A 22804-nucleotide genomic window follows, 5' to 3' on the forward strand; every position below is an offset into this window, starting at 1 on the left:
TGTGAGGTGGTGTCAGATGATGCAGAGAAAATAAGATGGTGATGAGAAGAAGGTGGAATGTGAAACTATGTTTTGATCCTGGTTTGTTGTCATAAACTATAGTTTAAGGGACAAACCACATTTCTAAGGACATCACAAGTTGATGGGAACAAAAGAAAAGAGGGGAACAGAGCTTGTTCACCTAGCAGAAAACCATGGTTACATGTCAGTGGGAATAAGGTTTTCATATTCTCCAAGATACCCAAACAGGGAATAAGTCGATGTTCAATTTGAAATGGTACATAGGACTCTCAGACCCACTCGAAGCTGGTAGATCAGGCCAGATCTCTGAGGACTTTCTACCTGACCCACTTGCTTTGTATCAGTTTCTCTCCTTTTCATCAGGCTATGGATGTTATTCTTAATACTATTTGGGCGCAATCAACATAGCAAGGTTCTCATGACCCAGACATACCTGCTGCATGTGTCCCAAAACATTCTTTCTGGTGTCAAAGATGCCTTTTCCTTCCTCGGAATACAGATTGTATATAAAATCAGTGGTATAGTTCTCATTGCATTTTTCATTTCTGAGCGAGAGAGAAGAAATTCAAGTCATATAAGAAAGGTGGGTCTTTAGAGACGCCAAGAGCACTAAGAAATACGGGAAGCAACAAAGAAAACAACATAGAAGGTGAAGAAAATGCCATTTCAGGGGTTGGTTGAGAACTCTTGCATGGTGGTCTTAAACTGACCTCTGTATCTAGAACATCTTTGTCTCAGGGCCTGGTAGGTTTCCTGGAGCTTTACCCGGCTGAGACCTTGCCTCTTTTCTGTGGCTTTACTGATTGCCTTTGTTGTTTATGTGCCTTCAAGTCACTTCTGACTTAACGGCGAAAACCTCACAGGGTTTTCAAAGTACTGTATATCAGAAGTTCAACAAGTGGTGCAAATTTGAATCCTGGTCTTCTGAGGCAGAGTTCAGTGCTCTCTATTCATCTCTCTGTGTCTGTCTGTCTGTCTATCTTAATCTAATCTAATCTCTCTCTGTCTAAATCTTAGTCTATCCACCCTTTTTAATTTTTTATTATATTTAATAACAAATAAAATATTGTTATATATACCCCACCTTTCTACCAAAGAGGAGTCATACGACATACCTTCCCACTGCCATGAATGTTAACAACCCTTGTGTGATTTGGGCAGAAGGGGAAGGGATGTTTCTTGCTTTAAAGGGCTCGTAGCCATTTGCCACCCAAATTCGGTAGCAAACAGCTACAATTTGGACGTAAGGATTTCCTTATTTTTTTGCTTAAATTGGGTTTCTTCCTATTTGCCCTCAGGATTTGGCAGCAATATTTCTCAAAGAGCTTTAGGTAAGTGGGCATAAAATTGACTTTGGGGTCTACCTGTTGTCCACCCCCTTGTTAGCCAATTGGCACCTTCCAGTGAAATTGTGACAGAGCAGCTTGCCCCTGAATTGGGGGGGGGGCAATGTCAGTGTCCGCAGTCAATCAATGATTTAAACCCATGTTTTTGAATCATGATTTAAATCATGATTTCAATTTTAAAAAATAATTTGATTTAAATTGTCAAAAAATCAGATTTTTCAAATCTAAACTATGATTTAAATCAACTTGATTTAAATCAAATCCACCCTGCCGTCAGCAGAGAGTCAGAACTGCTTCCGTCACCCATCCAACAGCAGGGCTTGCTTTGTTGTTACAAGAGAACAGCATCAAATCCCCTTTTGTCTCTCCCAATTAAATACATCCAGATACCTCAATATAAGACCTCTCTTCACTGTGGTCTTCATCTTCTCAGTCAGATGGTGGACATTCATCTGTGAACCCAAGAAATAACAGCCTTGTTTCTCAGAATTCTTATGGAAGGAAGCAGGGAGGAGGTCGTGTGTTCAAAACGACAGAGGAGCGCACTGCACTCCAAATGTGCTGCACAAATTCAGCAGACACGCAACAGCATCCTTGGAGAGACTTGCGAGTAGCAGGATTATGAGTAGAAATGGGCTGGAGGTGTGCCTGAAATTTGCATTAGGGCACACACTGGAGATTATGAATGTGACAAGATTCCACCTATTCATTTAGCAACACTCAGGCTGTATATACGTCCAAATCCATTTCACATCACTGGTAAGGCACAGAGATAGACATGTACAATTTCAGCATGTGAAGATATAATAATTTCCAGTCATGGGGGGTCATTTTTCCTGCTGAATTAAAATTGGATGGCTTCTCTCAAGCAGTCTGAGAAACTGGACTTTTAGAAGTAAGCAAAATTAGGAATTAATTGTCCATCGGAGGAAAACACTGTGTTTTTGGCCTCCTGCCTCTAGGGCAGTGGTCCCCAACTTTGGGGCTCCAGATGTTCTTGGACTTCAACTCCCAGAAATCCTGGCCAGCAGAGGTGGTGGTGAAGGCTTGAGGATCACTGCTCTAGGGAAGCCTGGAGAAATGACTTTAAGCAGAGATACAAAAAACAGCCCCTTCTGAAGGCAGGCGATTCCATTGTAACTTGTGTTAGAAATGACTGCTTCCAATGGGAAGGAGGAAATTCAACCCTGCCTTTCTATTAGAACTGATAACATTCCGACTGCAGCCAAGGCAGAGCCCAGAGAGAACCGTCCACTTCCCAAAGAAGCTGGTTGGCTGACTGATCAGAACAGGGCATCATGCAGTGATAACAGCTGACGCTCCCTCCTGTGCCCATTTCCTTGTTGTCCAGACACCTAGGTTTGGAATTACTATTGCCAAATTGGCCTGGAAGTCAGTCAGTGAGGGACATACGGAAGCTGCCTTATACTTTCTCAGACCATTGGGCCATCAAGCTAAGTATTGTCCATGGAAAGTCTTGTTGGACATGTCGGAGTCCAACTCTTATCATCCTCGTTTATTGGCTATAGTGGGTAGGACTGATGGGAACTGTAGTAAAAACAATTACAGCAGACCACAAAGGCTTTATGGAAAAAAGCCCTGGGGGGGGGTTGGGGGAGTGGTTCCAGCCCTTGCTGGAGATGCTGAAGATTGAACCTGCAATGTGCTGCTACCATGAAAGTCCAGCCCTTTCCTGTCCTGGGAAGGATTCACACGAGCTGATGTCCCAGGAGACGACATGCTTCTGGTAAGGAAATGACCCCTGATCTCTGAAGCCTTTGTAAAAAAAAAAAAAAGAGTTCACCTCTAAATCATGGATGGTGAAAGGGTCTTCGTAAATGTAGGCTGCATCCGCTCCGGCAGACAAGCCTGCCATGGTAGCCAAGTAGCCACAGTAGCCTCCCATGGTCTCAATGATGAAAACTCGTCTCTTGGTGCCAGCAGCAGACTGCTTGATACGGTCACAGGTCTACGGGACAAAAAAATTCCAATAACAACATACATACACATCCTTTTGTAGAATAAATCAAGTGATCACTCTGGGAAAATACAGTTTGTGTTGTCCTGTCTTGATAAAAAGCACAAGTCCCAAGTGGTAAGGGAAAAAACTCCTAACCTGTGTTTTATATTAAGTGTTGCTTAAAACCCAAAACCTTGAGGACTAGAAACTTTTTAAAAAGCATAACTGAAACTGTCAGAATACTAGCTGAAATGTAGCCGTCTGTCTGCGGAAGTGGGGTCATAACTTTGAACTTCCCAGAGGTCCTGAACCACAGTTCCAATCATCTCCTATCAGTGGAGCCCTGCTGGCTAAGGCTGATGGGAACTGTTGTTCATCACCAACCGGGACAGAATCTCTGTTATTTCTACTGCATCTGTGGTGCAGGCATATTTGCAGCTGTAAAAACATCACGTCAGACGGCTATCAAGCTTTACCCAGAGGGAAATCAGTTCTTTCCACAATTCTCTTCCTGACTTGCTGAGCCAGAAGTGGGATGCTGCGGGCGGCCTTACCGTCGTGATAGTGTTGAGGGCTGTGTCTGCCCCGATGCTGAAGTCAGAGCCAGGGACGTTATTGGAGACAGTGGCAGGGATCACGCAGATTGGGATACAGAGCTCTTCGAATTTGGCTCGGCCCTCGACCATCTCCAGGCTGCCGGTGAAAGCCTAAGAAAATGAAAAAGACTACAGTTGCTCTCAATTCCATTGCTTTGATGCAGGAGAAGTGCATCAACAAACAAGATCTGCCTGAGGTCAGCTCTTAAGGAAAACTATAAATCAGCAACCACACAGAGCTTTCTCTTTAGCTCTTCAAACTGAGCTGTACAGTAGGATCCCTGTATCGAGAACTGGCCATTACCTGATCTAGCCTTTAGAGAGCACCAGAGACTAGTGTACTATGTCTTCTTAAATAACATGAATACATAGTATGGTCCCTGGCTCCCTCTAGTGGCCAGTTCTGTTAATAGATGGTGAAAATACTTGTTCTTGATTTTTCTTCTTCCACCATGCTATGTGGATCATTTGTTGTTACAGTATTTGTGGTTTTCAACTAATCCCCCGTGGATATGGGGTCCTACTGTATTTTCTTTACTTTGATCTGTACACTCCCGATGATCATTCTCCCTAAAGGAGCGGCTATCGCCTGGTTTTCATCAGAAAGCCCTCTGACCAAGACCAAACAGTCCTTCCTTTGCTGAATTAGCTTAGGGATGGGATATTGGTTAAGACAGCTAGCCACTGGGGGAATGAATTCTGTGGAACACGGAAGCTTGCACATTCGTCCACCAGTCTGTTATTACTATTTTCTAAAGGGCAGGTTATCACCATTTTCTTTCTCTCTTCAAGCCCAGACTTGACCAGAACCTACCTCAAAGCCACCAATAATTATCAGGCCATGAATGTTGAAACTGGCAATGGTTTGGCTGATCTCCTCAAAGTATTTCTTGGGCAGAGTCCTGGGAGGGAATAAGAAGCATCAGAGAACAAGTATCAGTATCTCCTCCTTAAGAGGACACCTTGTCGAAAGCACGCCCACTCCCCACCCCATCATCCATGGGACTGCTGGAGGAGAAAAATAAATCAGTCTTTTTGGCAACCGAGCCAGTCTGATGCGCTTCACTGAAAATGGTGATGGCAGCCTTGAATCCTTCCATAAACAGCCACCCCCACAGAAAGATGTCCCCTTAGAGGAGGCTACCTGGTGTGCCTCTGCATGATTTACTACTCTCAACTCCTCTCCTTCCAGTTAGCGTCTGCCAAAGGAGACTAATTCTGTGCCCCAGCACATCAGCGACCAGAGCGTTCTCTCATTCCCTGTGCAAAAACACAGAAAAGCAACCTGCCCTTGAAGAAGGATGCTGAATAATCCTGTAAGAGTTGCCATTCTGGCTTCACCTCCTTGCAACCAGGAGGCATGATCAGTGGGAAAACAGCTAATGACCTCCCATTGACTGAGAGAACTCTTAACGCCTACTTAACATTGCAAAGAGAGTGAAAAGCATGTGTTCAGTTGCACACCAGGGGAAAAACCAGGGAATATCAAAAATCTGATGTATTGGTTGGTTTGTTTATAAACAGAGTAATACATCTGCAAAGATACACACACCCTTGCAATACCTTTTGGTTCCAAGACATGATCCACCTTTTCCAGTCCAGCCACCAACTCCTGACCATCCAATTTCTTCAACCTGCAAGGAGAGAGGGAAAGAAGTGGTGGTGAGGATTCCTTATAACTCAGTTTCCAAAGGAGAAGCTGAGGAAAGTACATTGCAGCAAAACTAACACGACACTTTAAAGGTGGGCAGATTTATTGGTTTATGTCCTGTTGAGTAAATTATTGCTTGCACAAGAGTGATTATGTCATTGACAAAGGAAGCTTGCTGGTAATTAAAGAGTTCCTGCTTTGAGACCAGGGCTCACACAACTCACCTACAATCAGTCTCACTATGAACAAGTCAGATGAGACCTGAGATAGCAGCAGGAGCATTTTAATAACCCACAATCTGCTGGTGGTGGTGGTAAACTCATACAGGAGGGAGGGGAATATTTGTGGTAACCAGAGTTCCTGCTTTTATCTCAAGGCTCAACCAACTCACTTGTATGAGACTGCTCGCAGATGAGCCCAAGGACTGAAGCAGGAACTCTTCAATTACTGGCAATCATTCCCTGCCAGTGACATCATGATCCGTATGAAGGCATAATTTACTCAACAGAAGTTTGGCCATTATGGCATAACTCAGGGACAGAAGATCAGTCTGGGATCGCAACCTGCCCCCCCCATCCAACCAGCCTTCTTATGGGTCATATGATGTCAGGAGTGTAGCCATATCTCCAGCTTTAGGGGCATGGCCATCCCTTGACATCACATGCCCCCTTCTCCATATAGAGACAGTGAAAGGGGAGTAACACCCAAATGACACTTAAACAGCTGGCTGAATACAAGTTCACCTCCGTCCTGAGTCCTCACATCCGAACTCAAGATGGTGCCTGAAACACAGTTGTAGTGTCTTCCCTTCACCCTCTTCATGTAGGGAAGATGACAGACAAACAAAGCCAACTACAGACTTACCCACCACTTACCCAGTCTTCCTGCTGACAGGAAGATTTGAGGTGGGTGAGGGATAACTGAGGAACTTCCAAGAGACGGAGTGGGGATCCGGGGGGGGGGGGACACAAATTTGATTTGAAGACTGGAGGCCCTCCCTCCTGACCCCAACACAATACTTCATGGATGACACCACTCACTTCATCACTCCCTTTTCAGAGTTTCAGATACACACACACAAGGCATGGATTGGCACATATGGTAGGCAACTATAAGTAGACACTCTTTTGGGGTGGCAATGAAAAACCCTTCTGAGAACAGTGAAGTACCATGGAATTACCTTTCCTTCAGCAAGGCCTTCGAACCCATCATGAACAGCCAGCATCCTGTGGCCATGGATCAAACCAATTCTGACGGTTGACCTCACTGCTGCATTCATGCCAGCTGCCGGTGCGCCCACGTTCATCACTGCCAAATTGTAGCCACTCTGCAGAACGGAAAGGAATTCCCATTAATGTAGCTGCTGGTTTCAGATAGATAATGTCCCCTTCCAATGTTTCTCTCTCTCTGGATCCCAGTGCGGGAGCTAATCTGGGCTGGCCCAACTCTTAAGCAGAAAAAAAGCAGCTGCCTTAGATACCCAATTATGAAAAGAGAGCAAATTATTAGATATTGGTTATTATTTTAGTTGTATTTTGAGGGATTGAGAGAGAGAGATTTCGTACCTTACCCGCCTTTGGGCAATTAGTACTTTTGACATGAGTGAATGGAGTGAGGTTGACTTTTGGTGCTTGGCCTCAGGCAGTGAATTGAGGGCCTTCCCTTGGTGGTAGCATGAAGAAGTCTTTTCCAGGCTTGGGTAGAACTACAGAAAGTGGGCAGTCTGCCCAGCCTGACAATTTATTCCTTTTGCCCAGAGGACTCTGTACTTTTGACTGGCAGCAGCTCTCTCCAGTCTGTATGCAAAACAGGTGCTCCTTCCCCTCCTTGATTTGTGATCCTTCCTTGATGTACATTTTTCCCTCTCTTACCTTTGCAGTGGGTGGGCGCACGTGGGCCAGGATCTTGTAGACATTCCAGTTGTTCTGGAAACTCCTGCAGGAGGAAAAGTGGTCAAGGATTAACATCATCCACACACACACACCCTACATATCTATATATCTATATCTATACACACACATACACACAAACAGTGTGTAGATAGATTGACAGACAGACATATATTTATCAGGACCAATGAAATGCATAACAGCTAACACACTAAGCAATTCAATCAGGCATTCCCTCATTCAAATCTCACTCTAGCCATGAACTCTAACAGGACCTTAAGAACATCATCCTCTGTCAACCTCAACCTGAGTACAACACCAACTTACCCTACAGGGTCATACCTTGAATACTGGAAAGTGCTATAAAATGCTTATTCTTATTATTCTTATTCTTATTCTTATTGTTGTTGTTATTGTTATTGTTATTATTGTTGTTGTTGTTGTTGTTTTTATTTATTTATTTATTTATTTATTTATTTATTTATTTATTTATTTATTTATTTATTGTTCTTACAGAGCAGTTTCATCTCACTTCAACTATCTTTGCCCCATTTCTAGAGCCACTCCTAAAGTTCAGAGCAACTAAGAGTTTAGAATTTACTGAGGCAAGAAAGTGTTTTAGGAGCGAAGGCTTCTTTCAGGACTGGCCCTACCACCAATACTTCCCTTCAAAAATGCTTTGTGTGTCTCCAGTCTGTTTCCGCACTTGATCATTTCCTGTACTCTAAAGGGTACCCTCTATCGACGTTCTCAGACTTACAATTTGAAATAAAAACAACAAGTAAGGATTGTGACACCAGCAATTGAAGTGTAAATGCAGATGCAAGACAGACATCACAGACAGTAATCAAAATAACGCTCTCCAAGAGCAAAGGCCAATTCAAAACCTTGGGATACTTTTTTTTAAAAAGGCCCCTGCCTGGCAGCCTTTGCCAAAGATGCAAAGTGCATATCAAGCCAGGGTGCCACCACTGATCAGGTTTTTTTTTTTAAAAAAAATTTAAATATATTTGCATATTACCCATACCTCAGCAATGAGGAGTAAGAGTCAAGAACTTCATCAATATAAGCTATCACTTCATAAAAAGAAGTCTTCTAACAAGGATCTGTTTTTAATATTGTTCCTTTCTATAAACACACACACACACAAAAACATTTATGCACAACATGACACATTAAAAATGCTTAATCAAACTATTCAAGCTTGTGTCCAAGCTAGTTAAAAACAAACATGGCTGCACAACACCCATAAAAGGTTATATCCACCCTGTCTCTCTCTCTCCCTCTCCTCACCTTCCCCTCAGTTTAAGGGCTTCGTCGAACCGTCCTTCATTCATGGCTGTCGTAACATCTTTTGTCTGTTGAAAGATGTAAGAAAAGTTACAATTTCGTACAGGACAGACTTGATCTCAGCCTCTGAAAAACTCATTTTCTCGCTGAAATAATGTGGAGGAAAGAGAAGGTGTGATGTGTAAATTGTATAGCCAAGGAGTTGTGTATATTTTGGGTGAACATTTAGGTTTATTCATAAACCTTTTATAAAAAAATCTATGAAGCTTCTACAGTATTTCTCCCTGTCACATCTCCATGGCTATCCCTTCTATCCCTCGCTTCACTTCTATATTTGTTAAAAAGTCAACGTAGCTGTTTAATATAAAAAGTGAGAGGAACAGGATAAAATGATGTGAAAGGTCCTGCTGAAGGACCCCATCCCTGCCCCCAAGATCTTCTGACATATTTAGCTCTTTGACATTTAGGTTTGGCCATAAACCAAGCCAAGGGAGAGGCTTCCAAAGATTTAGGTTTCTTCTGTAAAGGAGAGCCCTTCTCAGCGTGACTTTGCGTCTGCCCGAGTCTTTAGCCCAATTTCCTTTGAGAACATCTGACTGAGGAAGCTGAGGAAGGTCTACACTGCAAATTATTTCTGTCTGATATTGCCGGAATGGCCATACTTTCTCTTCAAAATTATGAGAACTATCGTTTCTGGAGAAGTGTAACTTTCAGGATGAGGAGAAGATGGCTATAACTTGTAAGTATATGTCATCCATCGGAGACAAGCCCTCCCAAGACTGTTTCTGTAAACCCTAATATGCTTTTGCCACCCTCTTTTCCCAGCCAAAAATATGAATTACTGATTGTGGAAGCTTCTAGGAGAGGCAGTGAACCTCTCAAATAGGTCACAGCCTTCCTATGCACTAGAGACCCATTTTTTAAAACTGGAAGTGGATTTCATGTCATTTTAGTGGGGTCTGTATTGTTGGTGGCCTGCATAGCCCTATGGCAGGGGTTCCCAACCTTGAGTCCCCAGATGGTTTTGGACTGCAACTCCCAGAAATCCTGTCCATCAAAGCTAGTGCTGAAGGCTTTTGGGAATTTTAGTCCAAGAAATCTGGGGACCCAAGGTTGGCAACCACTGCCTTCGAGGGTCCTTGGGGCTGACACATGGTCCCAGACCCACAAAGAGGCCCATAAAGGTAAAGGTAAAGGTTCCCCTTGATAATTTTTGTCCAGTCATGTTCGACTCTAGGGGGCGGTGCTCATCCCCGTTTCCAAGCCATAGAGCCAGCGTTTTGTCCGAAGACAATCTTCCGTGGTCACACGGCCAGTGCGACTTAGACACGGAATGCTGTTACCTTCCCACCAAAGTGGTCCCTATTTATCTACTTGCATTTCCATGCTTTCGAACTGCTAGATTGGCGAGAGCTGGGACAAGCGATGGGCGCTCACTCCGCTGCGTGGATTCGATCTTACGACTGCTTGGTCTTCTGACCCTGCAGCCCAGGCTTCTGAGGTTTAGCCCGCAAAGCCACCACATCCCAAAGAGGCCCATAGGTAATGTAGATATACAAACTAGGGAGACAAAGCTATCAGCCTCACGGTCGGGCAGGTTGAGGCAGCTGTTTCAGACAGCAGCTCTCCAGTGTAACTAAAAGGCAGCCATGGTTATTAGCTTCCTGTGGCTATATTGGTTATCTTTTGTTTCTTTTTATCAAAGCAAGAGCCGATGGGCGAACCATTTTGATTCAGTCCTAGGTTAAAGAGTTAGAAGAGAGATAAATCTGAAAAAATACTCACTACTTGAACACACTCCATGAGAGGAAGACGGATGGCTTGATTACCAGAAAGGCTGACCACACAGGCCGGAGTATCTGGAGTTCCCTCCAGTAAGGCCATGACTGCTTCCACACCCATCCTGCTTCCCTGCAGGATAATCAGAATAAGGGCATTTTTAAATTATTATTTGAATATTGGAGAGGGGGGTATAATGGGGTGGAGTTTTGAAGATTTTTATTCCATGTGAACCCACAATTCTTTGTCCAAATTGTGGAACTCCTTACTTTGGAAAGCCAATCTGCACCCTCTTCTAGCTTTCTGCAGTTTGTTCCTCACGTAAGCAACGGATCGATTAGGTTGAGGCGTTTTTAGTGAAATAATGCCTTCTCTTCAAGCATCTGGTGGTTTTCTGAGCTGTACCCATCCCTCACTTCTTATCGTATCACATTTTCAAACCTATTTCACTGCTGTTTTTAATTTGTTCAAACCATTTTATGGTCACAATAGAAGAACAGGGTATGGGGTTTCTTGAATAAATACATTGCATGGCCCAAGACTGCCCAAAGCGAGGCAGATGTCCAAGGCCAGGGAAAAAAAAAGACAGGCCCACTTACTAACCCTCCAGAGGCAAGAGAAGTCTGCTAAGGATCTTTTCCAGGCTTTGGTGTTTCATCAGATCCGAAAAGCAGGTGCCAAACATTTTTGCAGGCTGGAGACATTCTCAGAGGAAGTATTTGAATTTTTAAAATGAATAATTAAAAAAAGACAGTGGCCAAAATCTTGTTGCTCGATGTAGTAAATCACACTTGAGCACACCCATGGAATCAATGGGAATTTGCTGAGCCAACTCCTCTATCCGTTCCATTGATTCAAATCGACCTGCTCTAATTGCGGCTGACTAGCATAGTAAGTCTCAGTTGGAGTAGGCCCGTTTGAATCAAAGGCCCATTTGAATCAGAGGCAGTTGACTCGCCAAGTCCCCACTGATTCAATTGGCCTACTCTTGTGTAACTTACTACATGAAGCAACAGGCTTTTGGCCATTGCCATTGAGCTTTTTTCACAGGACTAAAAGTACTGCAAACTTTCTCCAAATCTCTGAAACCTTGGGTCCTTTTAAGGAGAAAGGTGGGGTGAATATATTTGACATAAATTAAATACAGTATATCACAGAAGTGAGTACACCCCCCCACATTTCATAAATACTTTAGTATATCTTTTCATGTGACAACACTGAAGAAATGACACTTGGCTACAATGTGAAGCAGTGAATATACAGCTCACTGGGTCAGATCATACTTCCACACTATTAAAGAGCAGACCGGGTAGGTGGGGCTCCTCAGCCATGGAAGGCAGCCCATCTAGGAGAAGGAAAACTCTGATTTCAAACCTCCACTGCCTTGTGGCTATATCCACTCATGGAAAAGGCTTCAGGAGTTAACCTCGAGGCAAAATCCAGAGCTGGAGTCCCGAAGGCAGTTCGTTCTGCCAACTCCTGCGATGTTGCTGGAACCAATCGTATTGGCTCTTGCCTTTCCATTGGACCATTTCAGCAATGTGGAGAGGGGGGATCTGCTGCTTGGGTAACAGCCTATCCTCCATATTACCTTACCTGGGCTTCATGCTCTGGAGAGGACACTCCTCGATTCAGAGCATGTCACCATAGTCTCTCGAGAATGAAGGATGACTATGATGAGTATACAGCTTGTATAACAGTGTCAATGTGCTGTCCCCTCAAAATAATGCAACACACTGCCATGATTCTCACTTGGGACAGCACTTCTTCATACTTCCACCATTGGGCAGGAGATATAGAAGCACAGCCAGCCGGACAAATAGGCTGAAAAATAGCTTCTATCCGTGGGCCGTCAGACTTCTAAATGCCACATAACACCATGACTAGTCAATACAACAGACTCACAGTGCCAGTGCAACTTGCAATATCTACATACCGGTGGAATTATGTGTGTGGTGTGTGCGCGTGTGCACGCACGCATACACACACTCACAGATGTATGTATGTATGTATGTATGTATGTATGTATGTATGTATGTATGTATGTATGTATGTATGTATGTATGTATGTATGTATGTATGTATGTATGTGGAAATGTGTGCCTAGCCCTGGTATTCCTGGGGTTAGGGGTTTGTTTATAAGCCTGGAGATGTATTCTGTGTTTGAATGTATTCTGTGTTTCTGTGCTTTGTGTGGTTGTATCAATGGAGGCTCGTTCAATTTCACTGCACACATGCTGTGCATTGACAATAAAGGTTTATTATTATCATCATCTTAGAACTGCAGAGCTGGAAGGGACCCTATGGATAATTGAGTCCAACCCCTGTCAAGGAAGCACAGTGGGGAATCGAACTCCCAACCTCTGACTGTAGCTAAGATGCCTCAATCACTGAGCTACCCAGCAGTCCTTTTTCCCCTTCATTTCTACCTGTTTATCTTCCCTGAAGATTTACCTGAGCACATTGTTTCCGAGTGGCCTTTTTTGGTTCACATAAAGCCACTATTAGGAGGAGTGGCAGACTTTTTGGAGTACAGCCCACTTTGTGGAATTTACATTATTATCACCAATCAGCTCTGTTATGAAGAGTGACTTGCTTTCTTTTGTATACATGTATGCCTTAATCTGGATCTACTCCACGAATGCTCACGCCAGGGCAACTCTCTTTGGTGCCGCATGTCCATTTTTTTAACCTCAAAAGGATATAACTGTTCTAAATCTTTCTCCAGGAAATCTGTTCCACAAATGGTAATGCCCTACCACTGCAAAAGACAGCGGAACACCACCTTGAGAAGCTTATTCTCCTGCTCCTATATCCCAAAGCAGCTGAAAGCATATATCGTCACTAGGAAGAACTATATTGCTTTCTTACCAGAATACGGTCAAAGGCAGAGGGGGTCCCACCACGTTGCACATGCCCCAAGATGGTGACTCTTGTGTCATAGCCCAGGCGTTTCACAACCAGCTGCAAAGAGAAGAACAGGACAAAAACTGCATTATCCCTTCAAAATTCAGCATGTCTTCTGGGCACAAGAGAGAGAACTGGGGTGGGGTGTGTTCCACAGTTCCACCCTGCAGACTGCAATCTAGGCAGTGGCTGCTGCCCCACAGAGGGTGTTGCTGTTATAGGAGACAAAGCTGGCAGCCATTTGAGGAGATGTGGGTTAAAGGAATGGGGCTGTATATATAGGGGCAATCAATATAAATGTTGCCTCCTTCATCCAGAGGGAACAGAGTCTCCTGAAACGGATATGAAGCTGCTATCCTCAGGTTTGGAGTGCACGGTTGCCAACATGGGCAGCCTCTGCCTTTACGGGTACCTGGGTTCTGGAAGAACTGCTCAGGACCACAATATAGTCAGGATGTCTGCCGATATTCCCCTTTACTGAAACTGGCATTTCCTTTGGCAAGGAAACCACAGAGGTGGGGTGGTGGTGGAAAGCATACATGCAGATTCCCATAAAAACGGTGAGGTTTGCTTGTTTCAAGATTCTTCTGTTTCATTCTGTTTTTGAAAAACTTGCTGCTCTTAGGAAACTGTTGCATAGCCAATGAAGCTAGACTCTCTCCTGACGCATACCAGCAATACGATGTGGGACCCACCTCTCCTCCTACCGCCAGATGTGCTAGAGAAAACGGTTTTTTAAAATCCTTCCTCTGACTATACCCCCTTGCCCTTTTAAGGGCAGGTAAAAATGGGACCTTTTGCCTCCCAGTGAGGCTCCTCGCACGAGTTCTTCCTCAGCGCTAGGCAAAACAGCAATAAAATTACATACGCCCTTTTGTCACTTACAGTTTTGATGTCCTCCGAGGTGATGGGCTTGCCGTGCTTATCTATTGCCCCTTCAGCCACAATAATGATGTTCAACCGGGAGCCTCGAGTTCTAGTCTGGGAGGGAAGGGGAAAAAGAGAGAAAATGCATTTCAAACTGGGCCCCAAAACTACCTTGGTCACTCAGTGGGATGACCTCTGCTGAGAGAAAAAGGCATGTTTTCCACAGTTCCACATCAACACTGTTTAGAGTCCGACTCCAGAATTTTACAGTTTGAGACTCTCAGCTTTTGAGGCTGAAGCACGTGGCGCCTTTCCTGCTCTTACGGAGTTTTCTTCTCAGCAGGTACTCTGCTTTATTATCTCTGGAATTAGACACAGAAAGGAAGCCTTTGTTTACATTCCAGAGAGAACTCACAAAACGCTCCTCCTTTTAATCTGTTTTTACAATTACATCTTCTTTGCCGCTTGAGGGAGCACTTTTTCTACACAGGGGCTGGTGAAGGCTGTTGATTCTCTTGGGCTTCCTGGTGTTGTTTTTTTGGGGGTGGCAGCAACATCTTCCCAGCAGCTTTCAGTTCCATCAGAAAGCTGGCTGCTGGAGGACCTGAGTTTCAGTGGTTCCAGAGAGCCAGTTTCAGGAGGTGGTGCTGGAGGATTACTGCTTGATCCCAGCGTTAAGGTCCTATGGGGTCACCATTCCTTTCCTCATGCTGTTCAACATCTCCATGAGCTGCCAGGCTGACATCATCCAGAAATTTTGCCTGAGGTAAATCACCAATATCAGGGGTCAGGGGTCCCCAACCCTCGGTCCGCGGCCCAGTGGTGGTCCATGGGCTTGCTGGAACTGGGCCGTGGATACGGATCTCTGCCCCCCCACCTGGTGTGTGTGTCGCGCTTGCGGGTGGCTGTGTCGCTCTCATATGCATCAACTTGAGTGCAACACGCCTCCTCCGCAAGTGTGATACACCCGCCCGTGAGCATGACACGCCCCTCCGTAAACATGATACCCTTGCCCTCGAGTGTGACACACCCATCCATGAGTGTGGGGGTGTTCCTGCCCCCCCGTGCACAGAGCCCGCACCCCCCAACCAGTCCGCAGTCCCAAAACGGTTGGGGACCGCTGATGTAGATGACTTCCAGCTCTATTACCTTGCTGTCAGTCAAGGTAAGTACATATGCTAATAATCCACAGCACCTGGGTGTGATAATGGAACACGTAAAAGCCAGTGAAGCAGAAGTGAGGAATCTGTGCTCTACGGATGTTGTTGGACTCTAAGTCCCATTCATCCGAGTCCCGTTCACTGGCCAAGTTTGCTGGGGATGACGGAAACTGGAGTGTAACAATATCTTCAGGTTGACATGTTTCCCATTCCTAACTTAATGGCTTGAGAATCTGTCCCTAAAAGTGGGCACTTAGATTTTTGTTACCTCTGTCAGCCTCCTGCACAAGTGATCTTCCCAGTTATCTTCTGGTGGAGATTCAGGAATGAAAACCCAGTCTGCACCACTGGCCAAGGCTGTTATAAGAGCAAGATAACTAAAGGGGAAAAAAAGAAAAAAAAAAAGGATTATTATCTAGGGTCATCTAGAAAAGGTTATCTTGGGTTAAATTTGACTAGATATTAAGAAATGTGACTTAGTGCTTTCCAGAATTGTAATGGCTGAAATCCTGTTGCTTAGCATAGCAAGTTGCTTTAGGGTAGGCCCATTGAATCAGTGGGATTTGGTGAATCAATTCTTCCATAGGTTCCATTGGTTAAAATGGGCCTATGAGATTTACTATGCTAAATAGAGCTTTACTATGGTAAAGTAAGTCACAACTAGTGTGGGCCATCTGAATCAATGGCTAGCCGAAAGTCCAATGTGGCTAAAAGAAAAGCAAATGCAATTTTAGAACCCATTGAAAGAAGTATAGTCTCCAAATCCTGTGAGGTTCTAGTCCCCTTCTATTTGGCACTGGTTAGGCCTCATGTAAAGTAATATGACCATTTCTGGACATCACACTTTAAGAAGGATGGCAACAAATTGGAGCATGTTCAGAAGAGGGCCACAAGGATGATCAGGGGACTGGAAATCAAGCCCTATGAGGAAAGACTGAAAGAATTGGGTATGTCTAGCAGGTGGCGAGTGCTGGAGGCATTCAAGAGGAAACTGGACAACCAGATCTGTTATATCTGCTTTGACTTGGATTCCTACACTGAGCAGGGGATTGGATTCGGTAGCCTTGTAGGCCCCTTGCAGCTCTGGTATTCCATGATTCTATGCACATGCACTTCAAGGTTGTACTGGCAGTAGTTGTGCAATGGCAGAGGCAGACATGTGATCCCTGAAGTATTTTTGCCAGCACATTGCAGAGTCAGTCAAGTTGGGGACACATGACCGATTGCACAATTTCACACTGTAATTCCATTTTGCTGAGCATAATGTCTGGCACCCTTACACACTGGCATGAACAGGATCCTGGCCACTGGAACTTACTGAGTTGACTCACCAAATCCCTACTGATTCAAGGGGCCTACTCTAGTGCGACGTACTACATTAAGCAACAGGATTCCAGTCCCTTTTTCGCATCATCCTCTGTGGTGAAAGAATACAGTGGTCTGAACTCAGATGTGCTTGACCCCAAGGCTAAGAAAGAGAAGGGTTTCATTGTCTCAGCAGGATAAATACCTTACTACAATTACATAGCAATGCAAACATGTCTTAATGACAAGAGAAGAGCCTCGTGGCGCAGTGGTTAAACTGCTGTACTGTAGCCAAAACTTTGCTCACGACCTGGGGTTCAATCCCAGGTAGCCGGCTCAAGGTTGACTCAGCCTTCTATCCTTCTGTGGTCAGTAAAATGAGTACCCAGCGCGCTGGGGAGGGCAATGTGTAGCCTACATAATTAACTTGTAAACTGCCCAGAGAGTGCTTGAAGCGCTATAGGGCAGTATATAAGCAGCACACTTTTTTTTAAAGAGATGTATTGAATTTTGATGGGAAAGAAAGAAGAAAACACAATACTCACAGGCAATTTTTTTCTTGAGGTTTTAAGACAGGAAAGAGTTTACTAACACCCAATTCTACAGTCTTCAGTGCTTTGACTATTTAAAGAAGTTGTGGAAGTCAGTAGTACATTCTGAGTTATTTGACCTATGCAGAAGTTTGTTCCCTTGACCATCAGATTACAGGCTGCTTGTAGAGTGTTTTCCAATAACAAATCCACAGGTATTTGTATATCGTGGTAACCCATAGTTTGTTGTTTAATGTATGTCAGATTACAAAAAAAAACAAAAAAAAACACCACAACCCCCCCACCCCCCCCCACCCCGTATTTATCTTCTTTATTTCAGGTTTGTTTCTCTTTCTGCCCCTTCTGTCTGCTTCTGTTTCAGGGAGTGCATGTGGAAGAACAAACCATGGAGAAGTCTTGTCTTCAGGTTCAAACAGCATAAGCCAGAGATTCAAATGAATTCTGATTCAGTTTTGTGGTTGGTTAGCAAACCATGGCTTGTTAGTCCAGTTGGGATAACATGTTACAACAAACTAGACTATGGCTTATTAAAATTATATTGAGATCTTCATGCTGGACAGAAACCTTGGGCTCTTGTACTTCTTGCTTGCCCGCCCTTCCTAACTCTGGCATAAGTTACAAGGGTTCTCAGAGATTTTGGTCCTTTTTCATTAACCACAGCTACCTGTGTTGCAACCTTGCAATTAATGTTAACTATAGTCTGTGGGAACAAGCCAACATCAAAGAGCTATGGTTAATCTATTTTGGGTTTGGACAGCATACTGGATGGTACCGTATTTTTCCATTTATAAGATGACCCAATGTATAAGATGACCCTCCCTTTTCTAACCCCAAATTAGAAAATTTGATCCCTACTTCTCCCTTCCATTTACTAAGACATGGAGCTTAGCAAAAGGAAGGGAAAAGCAGTGAACAAAGGGCTCCCTTTGACCACCGTTTTTCCTTGCCTTTTGCGAAGCCATGGTGCTTAGCAAAAAGGAAGGGAAGGCTCCCTTCAGGTAAAGGCTGCACTATTGCAGCCCTTTGATCCTGAAGCCCTTTCATGGCTGCTAAAGCCCTGCTAAAACTGCTAAAGGAGCTCCCCACAACCTTCCCTTCCTTTTTTCTAAGCCCCACGGCTTCGCAAAAGGCAGGGAAAAGCAGCTGCCTTCCGTATAGAAAATGACCCTCAATTTTTTGTCTAATTATTTAAGAAAAAGTGTTGTTTTATACATGGGAAAATTCGGCCATTAATGTAAAATACTGGAGGAGGAGGAGGAGAGAGGAATGAGTAACTGGGACCAGAGGCTCATCCATGTAACACTACAATATGGGTTTCGTGTTTACATCCAAACACAGGCAATACTATGTTTAAAAAATGACATTACTTCCTACCCGCAGTGACGACCCATCACTTCCAGCACAAATGTCCTCTGGTGGCTGTAAGACAAAATCCAAAGTAAACAGAGTAATAATTTGTGAGCTGCCCTGGATCCTTAACCAGCAGAAAGGTAACACAGAAGTAAAACAAAGAGAAGGGAGGGGACACTGACTGTTTTTGTATGCTTTTTTTTTTTTGCATTGCATTATCTAGTTCGCTCTGGCATGCAAAGCACTAAAGAGCTTCTGAGATTTTTCTAGCTCTTGCCAAGACACCTTCAAACCAAAAGTGAGGAAGTTGTTGTTGATTGAGAATTTCCTCTCCAGAAGCAAATTATTCTGAAGCTGAAGTTCTAACAATGCTGAATTTTGGCTCCAACACCAAACTATCGTCATCGTCATCGTCATCATACTCTTAGAACTACAGAGTTGGAAGGGACCCTACAGATCACTGAGTTCAGCCCGTTCAAGGAGGCACAGAGGGAAATGGAATTCCCATTCTTTGGATGGCTCTGCAGCCAGACGCCTCAGAGCTATCATGCTTTTGTTGTGTTGTCAAGGAACTGCAGGATAGAAACAGGCCAGCAGAGCACACTTGTGGCTTACCTTTGGGCAGTGGTAGTGATGGCGTCCACAATTTCCATGATTCGGTGGAGAGCTGAGTCTGTGCCAATGGTCATGTCGGTACCGCAGAAGTCATTGTCAATGGAGCCAACCATGCCTACAATGTTCAGGTGGCTAGACCTCTTTGCCTCTTCTGCTGTGATGCCACCTAAAAAAAGTTTGGGGCAAAGAAGGAATGCAATATCATCAGAATGCAATATCATCAGAAGTTACAATTATGCCACTGTGGCCAGCTGACTTAACATGAAGTAACTTTTCCAAACTCTGTTCCAACCACTGCGTTGTCTAGTTTAGTGCTGTCTACCCTACTAAGCAGAAACTGTCCAAGCTTCAAGCTGTTGCCCCTCTTTGGCTAACATGTAATAGAAGAATTCTAAAAACAGTTCTACATTCTTGGCTGATAGCTGCCACAATATACTACTTTTCTCCCTCTCTCAGAATTCACATCATAAACTTGTCTTGTGCTCTAATACTATTAATGTTCTTCAGTTCTGAAAAGGGCTTTGTCACTTATATTGTTTTCGCCCCCCCATGACAATCCCCGCTGGAGGCAGATGTCATTGGCTTGCTCACAGCTACACAGCAAAGCCATGGCTACGTCGAGACTTAAACCCAACTCATCCGAGTCCAAACTGAGCTACCCACTGGAACATAATTTTCTTTTCTCTACTTTCTCTCTCACACAGAGCACAAGACAGAAAGGGCCAAAGTTGCGAAATACAAAAGTCATTTTCAAGTTACTGTCAGACATTCTCCCCCAACCCCTGCACATGCCTGAAGAAGGGATTTTTAATCCAGGAAAATTGTTTGATTTTTTAAAACATGGTCAAATATATTGCATTCTTCTACATTTGTCCTGAAATGGGCTCACTATTGCAAAATGGATGGGTTGTGTCATCTTTGGAAGTAAGATCCTCACAGGGGGACTTAAAGGGGACAGGGATTCAGACACACAAACACTGTAGGTGGGTTTCAGTCCTATGCTCATGCAGGCCAGCTATTCCACACAGATGGGAGAAACTATTCCTGGGTGTCAATGTGGGGGTCCCTGTCTTTGCTTCTAGCATCCTTCTCCTGCTTTTACATTCCTCCTCTTTGACTTACCCATCCACAGCTGCAATACCTGTCTTAACTAGGTCCTGTAGCAAACCGCTCCATTCTGCTCGGAAAGTGTCTGCTCCAGTCAAGCTGCCATCACCCCCAATCACACACAAGTTGGTGATTCCTCTCTTGACCAGGTTGCGAGCAGCTTTCAGGCGTCCTTCCCGCACACGGAAATCCATGCACCGGGCACTCCCAATCACCGTGCCACCCTAGGTAGGGACGAAGCAAGTGAGAGTTTGAGTCAAGATGAGGGCCACCTGACCCACCAGCTGCTTGGTTCAAGGAGGTGAAAGAAAGGCTATGATACACATGTGTAAAACTTCGGATGAGAGGAAGGGAGAAAACAAAACTCCAGTTGGGTCCAATATTATATATTCGAGAGACAGAAGGTATTGCTCTTGATATCTTTCCTTTTATGGCGGGTGCTTTTTATGATTGCTTCCTTGTTATCTGGCTGGATAGCTCAGCGAGGTTAAGTATGGTTGGGAGTCTGATTCCCCTTACTGTGCCTTCTGCAAGCACAGCCAGCCTGGGTGGCCTCGGGCAAGCTGCACAGTCCCAGGGCACCCTCAGAAGAAGGGAATGGGAAATTGCTTCTGAATATTCTCTGCCTAGAAAACCCTGAAAAGGGTCACCATAAGTCCGAATTGACTTGAGGGCACATGGTCATTATTATTATTCCTAGTTCATAAGATTCACCCTGAACTCCATTCCCTGGCCACTAGTTTTGTTTTAAAGAACCTTGCTTGCTATCATTTTTTTAGAATAGGCGGCTGAACATCTGTACAACATTTTTATACAGTGATCCTGCAAGAAATGAGCAGCATAACAAAGACAATAAATCACAATGAACAATATAAGGCAAATCCTGAAGAATGCCAGCGGGGGGGGGGGGGGGAGGGAGGGAGACACCAGTTGAAATAAATCTACAGTTGCAAAGAGGTAAAGTCACAGATACAGCACTGTATGTCTATTATGTAATTAATGTTATCCTCAAAACACACTTGACCAGATTTTCCCTTGATCACTGGGAGGCTTATAGGCAAACAAATTTGTGTCCAGACATCTAATAACATGATATCATCTGTCCATAAACACAACTTTGTCCCTGTGCCCTGTAAATATTGTATCTTATGTTACAAGTCAGTTTCTTTAACAGGGACCATCTCCAGAATCTGTCAAATTACCTCTGTATGGATTGGCTACCAAATGATCTTTCCACTGTTCATGACAGAGAGGGCTGCAGAGTGAGATGTTTTCCTCCCTGAAATTTCCAGAGAGCCTTGTTAAACTGTTGCCAAAAAACCCACAAAAGATCCTTGTTATGCTTTAAAAGACTACTGAGTTCTATTTAGAATTAGATTTTTTCTTTAATTTGTTACCTGCTAATGACATTCTTAGTAACCACTTGTAAGACCACTGCCGTCCCGGTTCCTCCCACATTCCTATCACAAATTTTTTCTTTACCCTGCCTCACTGCTATGCATATAAACACTCATCTACTAAGGAACATCCCATGTGTCTAGAGACATAGGCTGCAATCAGCTTAAGTTTATGCAGTTTCTTAGGCCAGGATCTTATTGAGTCCTTACATTGAGTGGGCAGATCTTCCCTATTCACACAGACCACATCTGTCCTTTATATCTTCTCAAGAAGGCTGGGAACCCCTCCCTGAACAGAGTTTTGACTGCCATGGACAACTGCAGAAAGCTGTCTCTGGGGTAACTGATGGTCCATTATGACTAGGCAGGGGCTGCATGGCAAAGAGGAAATCACCTCCTCCAAAATCTGCTCTTAGACTTCTTCCACCAGTGCAAGGATCCAATATGGTGCTACAAGACTCTTTACTTCCCCTATAACCCACTCATCTATGCCAGTTTTGTTCATTACAGATTATGGCATCCTTATGATAAGCAAAAATCACATAATGGCTATCAGAGAGGGCGTACGAATTTCACCAAGTAGGCAATTAAATATAAGGGTTGGGGAAGAGCAGATAATATTGATGGCGCATATGATCTAGTGTGGTGTAGCAGGTTGCAATGCTGGGCTGAAACTTTAGTCCAATACTCTGCTGGGCCACAAAACGTAGTAGTTGATCTTGAGCGAGACATCCTCTCTCCCTCAATCTCATTTACTGCTCAGAGTTGTTGTAAATATGAGGTAGGGAGGGATTAAGAGCCATGCATACCACCTCGAGCTCATCGCAAGAAAGGAGGGATGGGTTGCAATTAATTCTAATTGAAGAAGCATGTCAACAAACCAGAGCAAGTTCAAAGGAGGGCAACAAGGATGATCAGGGGGCTGGACACCAAGCCGAATGAGGACAGACTGAAAGAACTGGGCCTTGGGAAAATAAAGCTGAGTGGAAATATGGTAGCATGCATCAAATACT

The 22804-nt window shown here is 44.1% G+C and overlaps 1 protein-coding gene across 3 annotated transcripts in view; it reads right to left on the reverse strand.

The window, feature by feature from the left end:
* The window catches only part of PFKM (phosphofructokinase, muscle), a 72337-nt gene that overhangs the window by 4331 nt on the left and 45202 nt on the right, over window positions 1-22804 (reverse strand). For all 3 annotated transcript variants that reach the window (XM_072991155.2, XM_072991157.2, XM_072991156.2), the window contains exons 5-20: window positions 20429-20618; window positions 19288-19453; window positions 18697-18741; window positions 15735-15843; window positions 14325-14420; window positions 13404-13496; window positions 10539-10664; window positions 8757-8821; window positions 7446-7509; window positions 6755-6901; window positions 5487-5557; window positions 4738-4825; window positions 3882-4034; window positions 3172-3336; window positions 1758-1819; window positions 455-566 (exon numbers count right to left, since the gene is read on the reverse strand). In XM_072991155.2, coding sequence (XP_072847256.1) covers window positions 455-566; window positions 1758-1819; window positions 3172-3336; window positions 3882-4034; window positions 4738-4825; window positions 5487-5557; window positions 6755-6901; window positions 7446-7509; window positions 8757-8821; window positions 10539-10664; window positions 13404-13496; window positions 14325-14420; window positions 15735-15843; window positions 18697-18741; window positions 19288-19453; window positions 20429-20618 — 1752 coding nt within the window. The remainder of the gene's footprint in view (window positions 1-454; window positions 567-1757; window positions 1820-3171; window positions 3337-3881; window positions 4035-4737; window positions 4826-5486; window positions 5558-6754; window positions 6902-7445; window positions 7510-8756; window positions 8822-10538; window positions 10665-13403; window positions 13497-14324; window positions 14421-15734; window positions 15844-18696; window positions 18742-19287; window positions 19454-20428; window positions 20619-22804) is intronic.

This window comes from Pogona vitticeps, chromosome 2 (assembly GCF_051106095.1).
Source record: "Pogona vitticeps strain Pit_001003342236 chromosome 2, PviZW2.1, whole genome shotgun sequence".
Classification (NCBI taxonomy): Eukaryota; Metazoa; Chordata; class Lepidosauria; order Squamata; family Agamidae; genus Pogona; species Pogona vitticeps.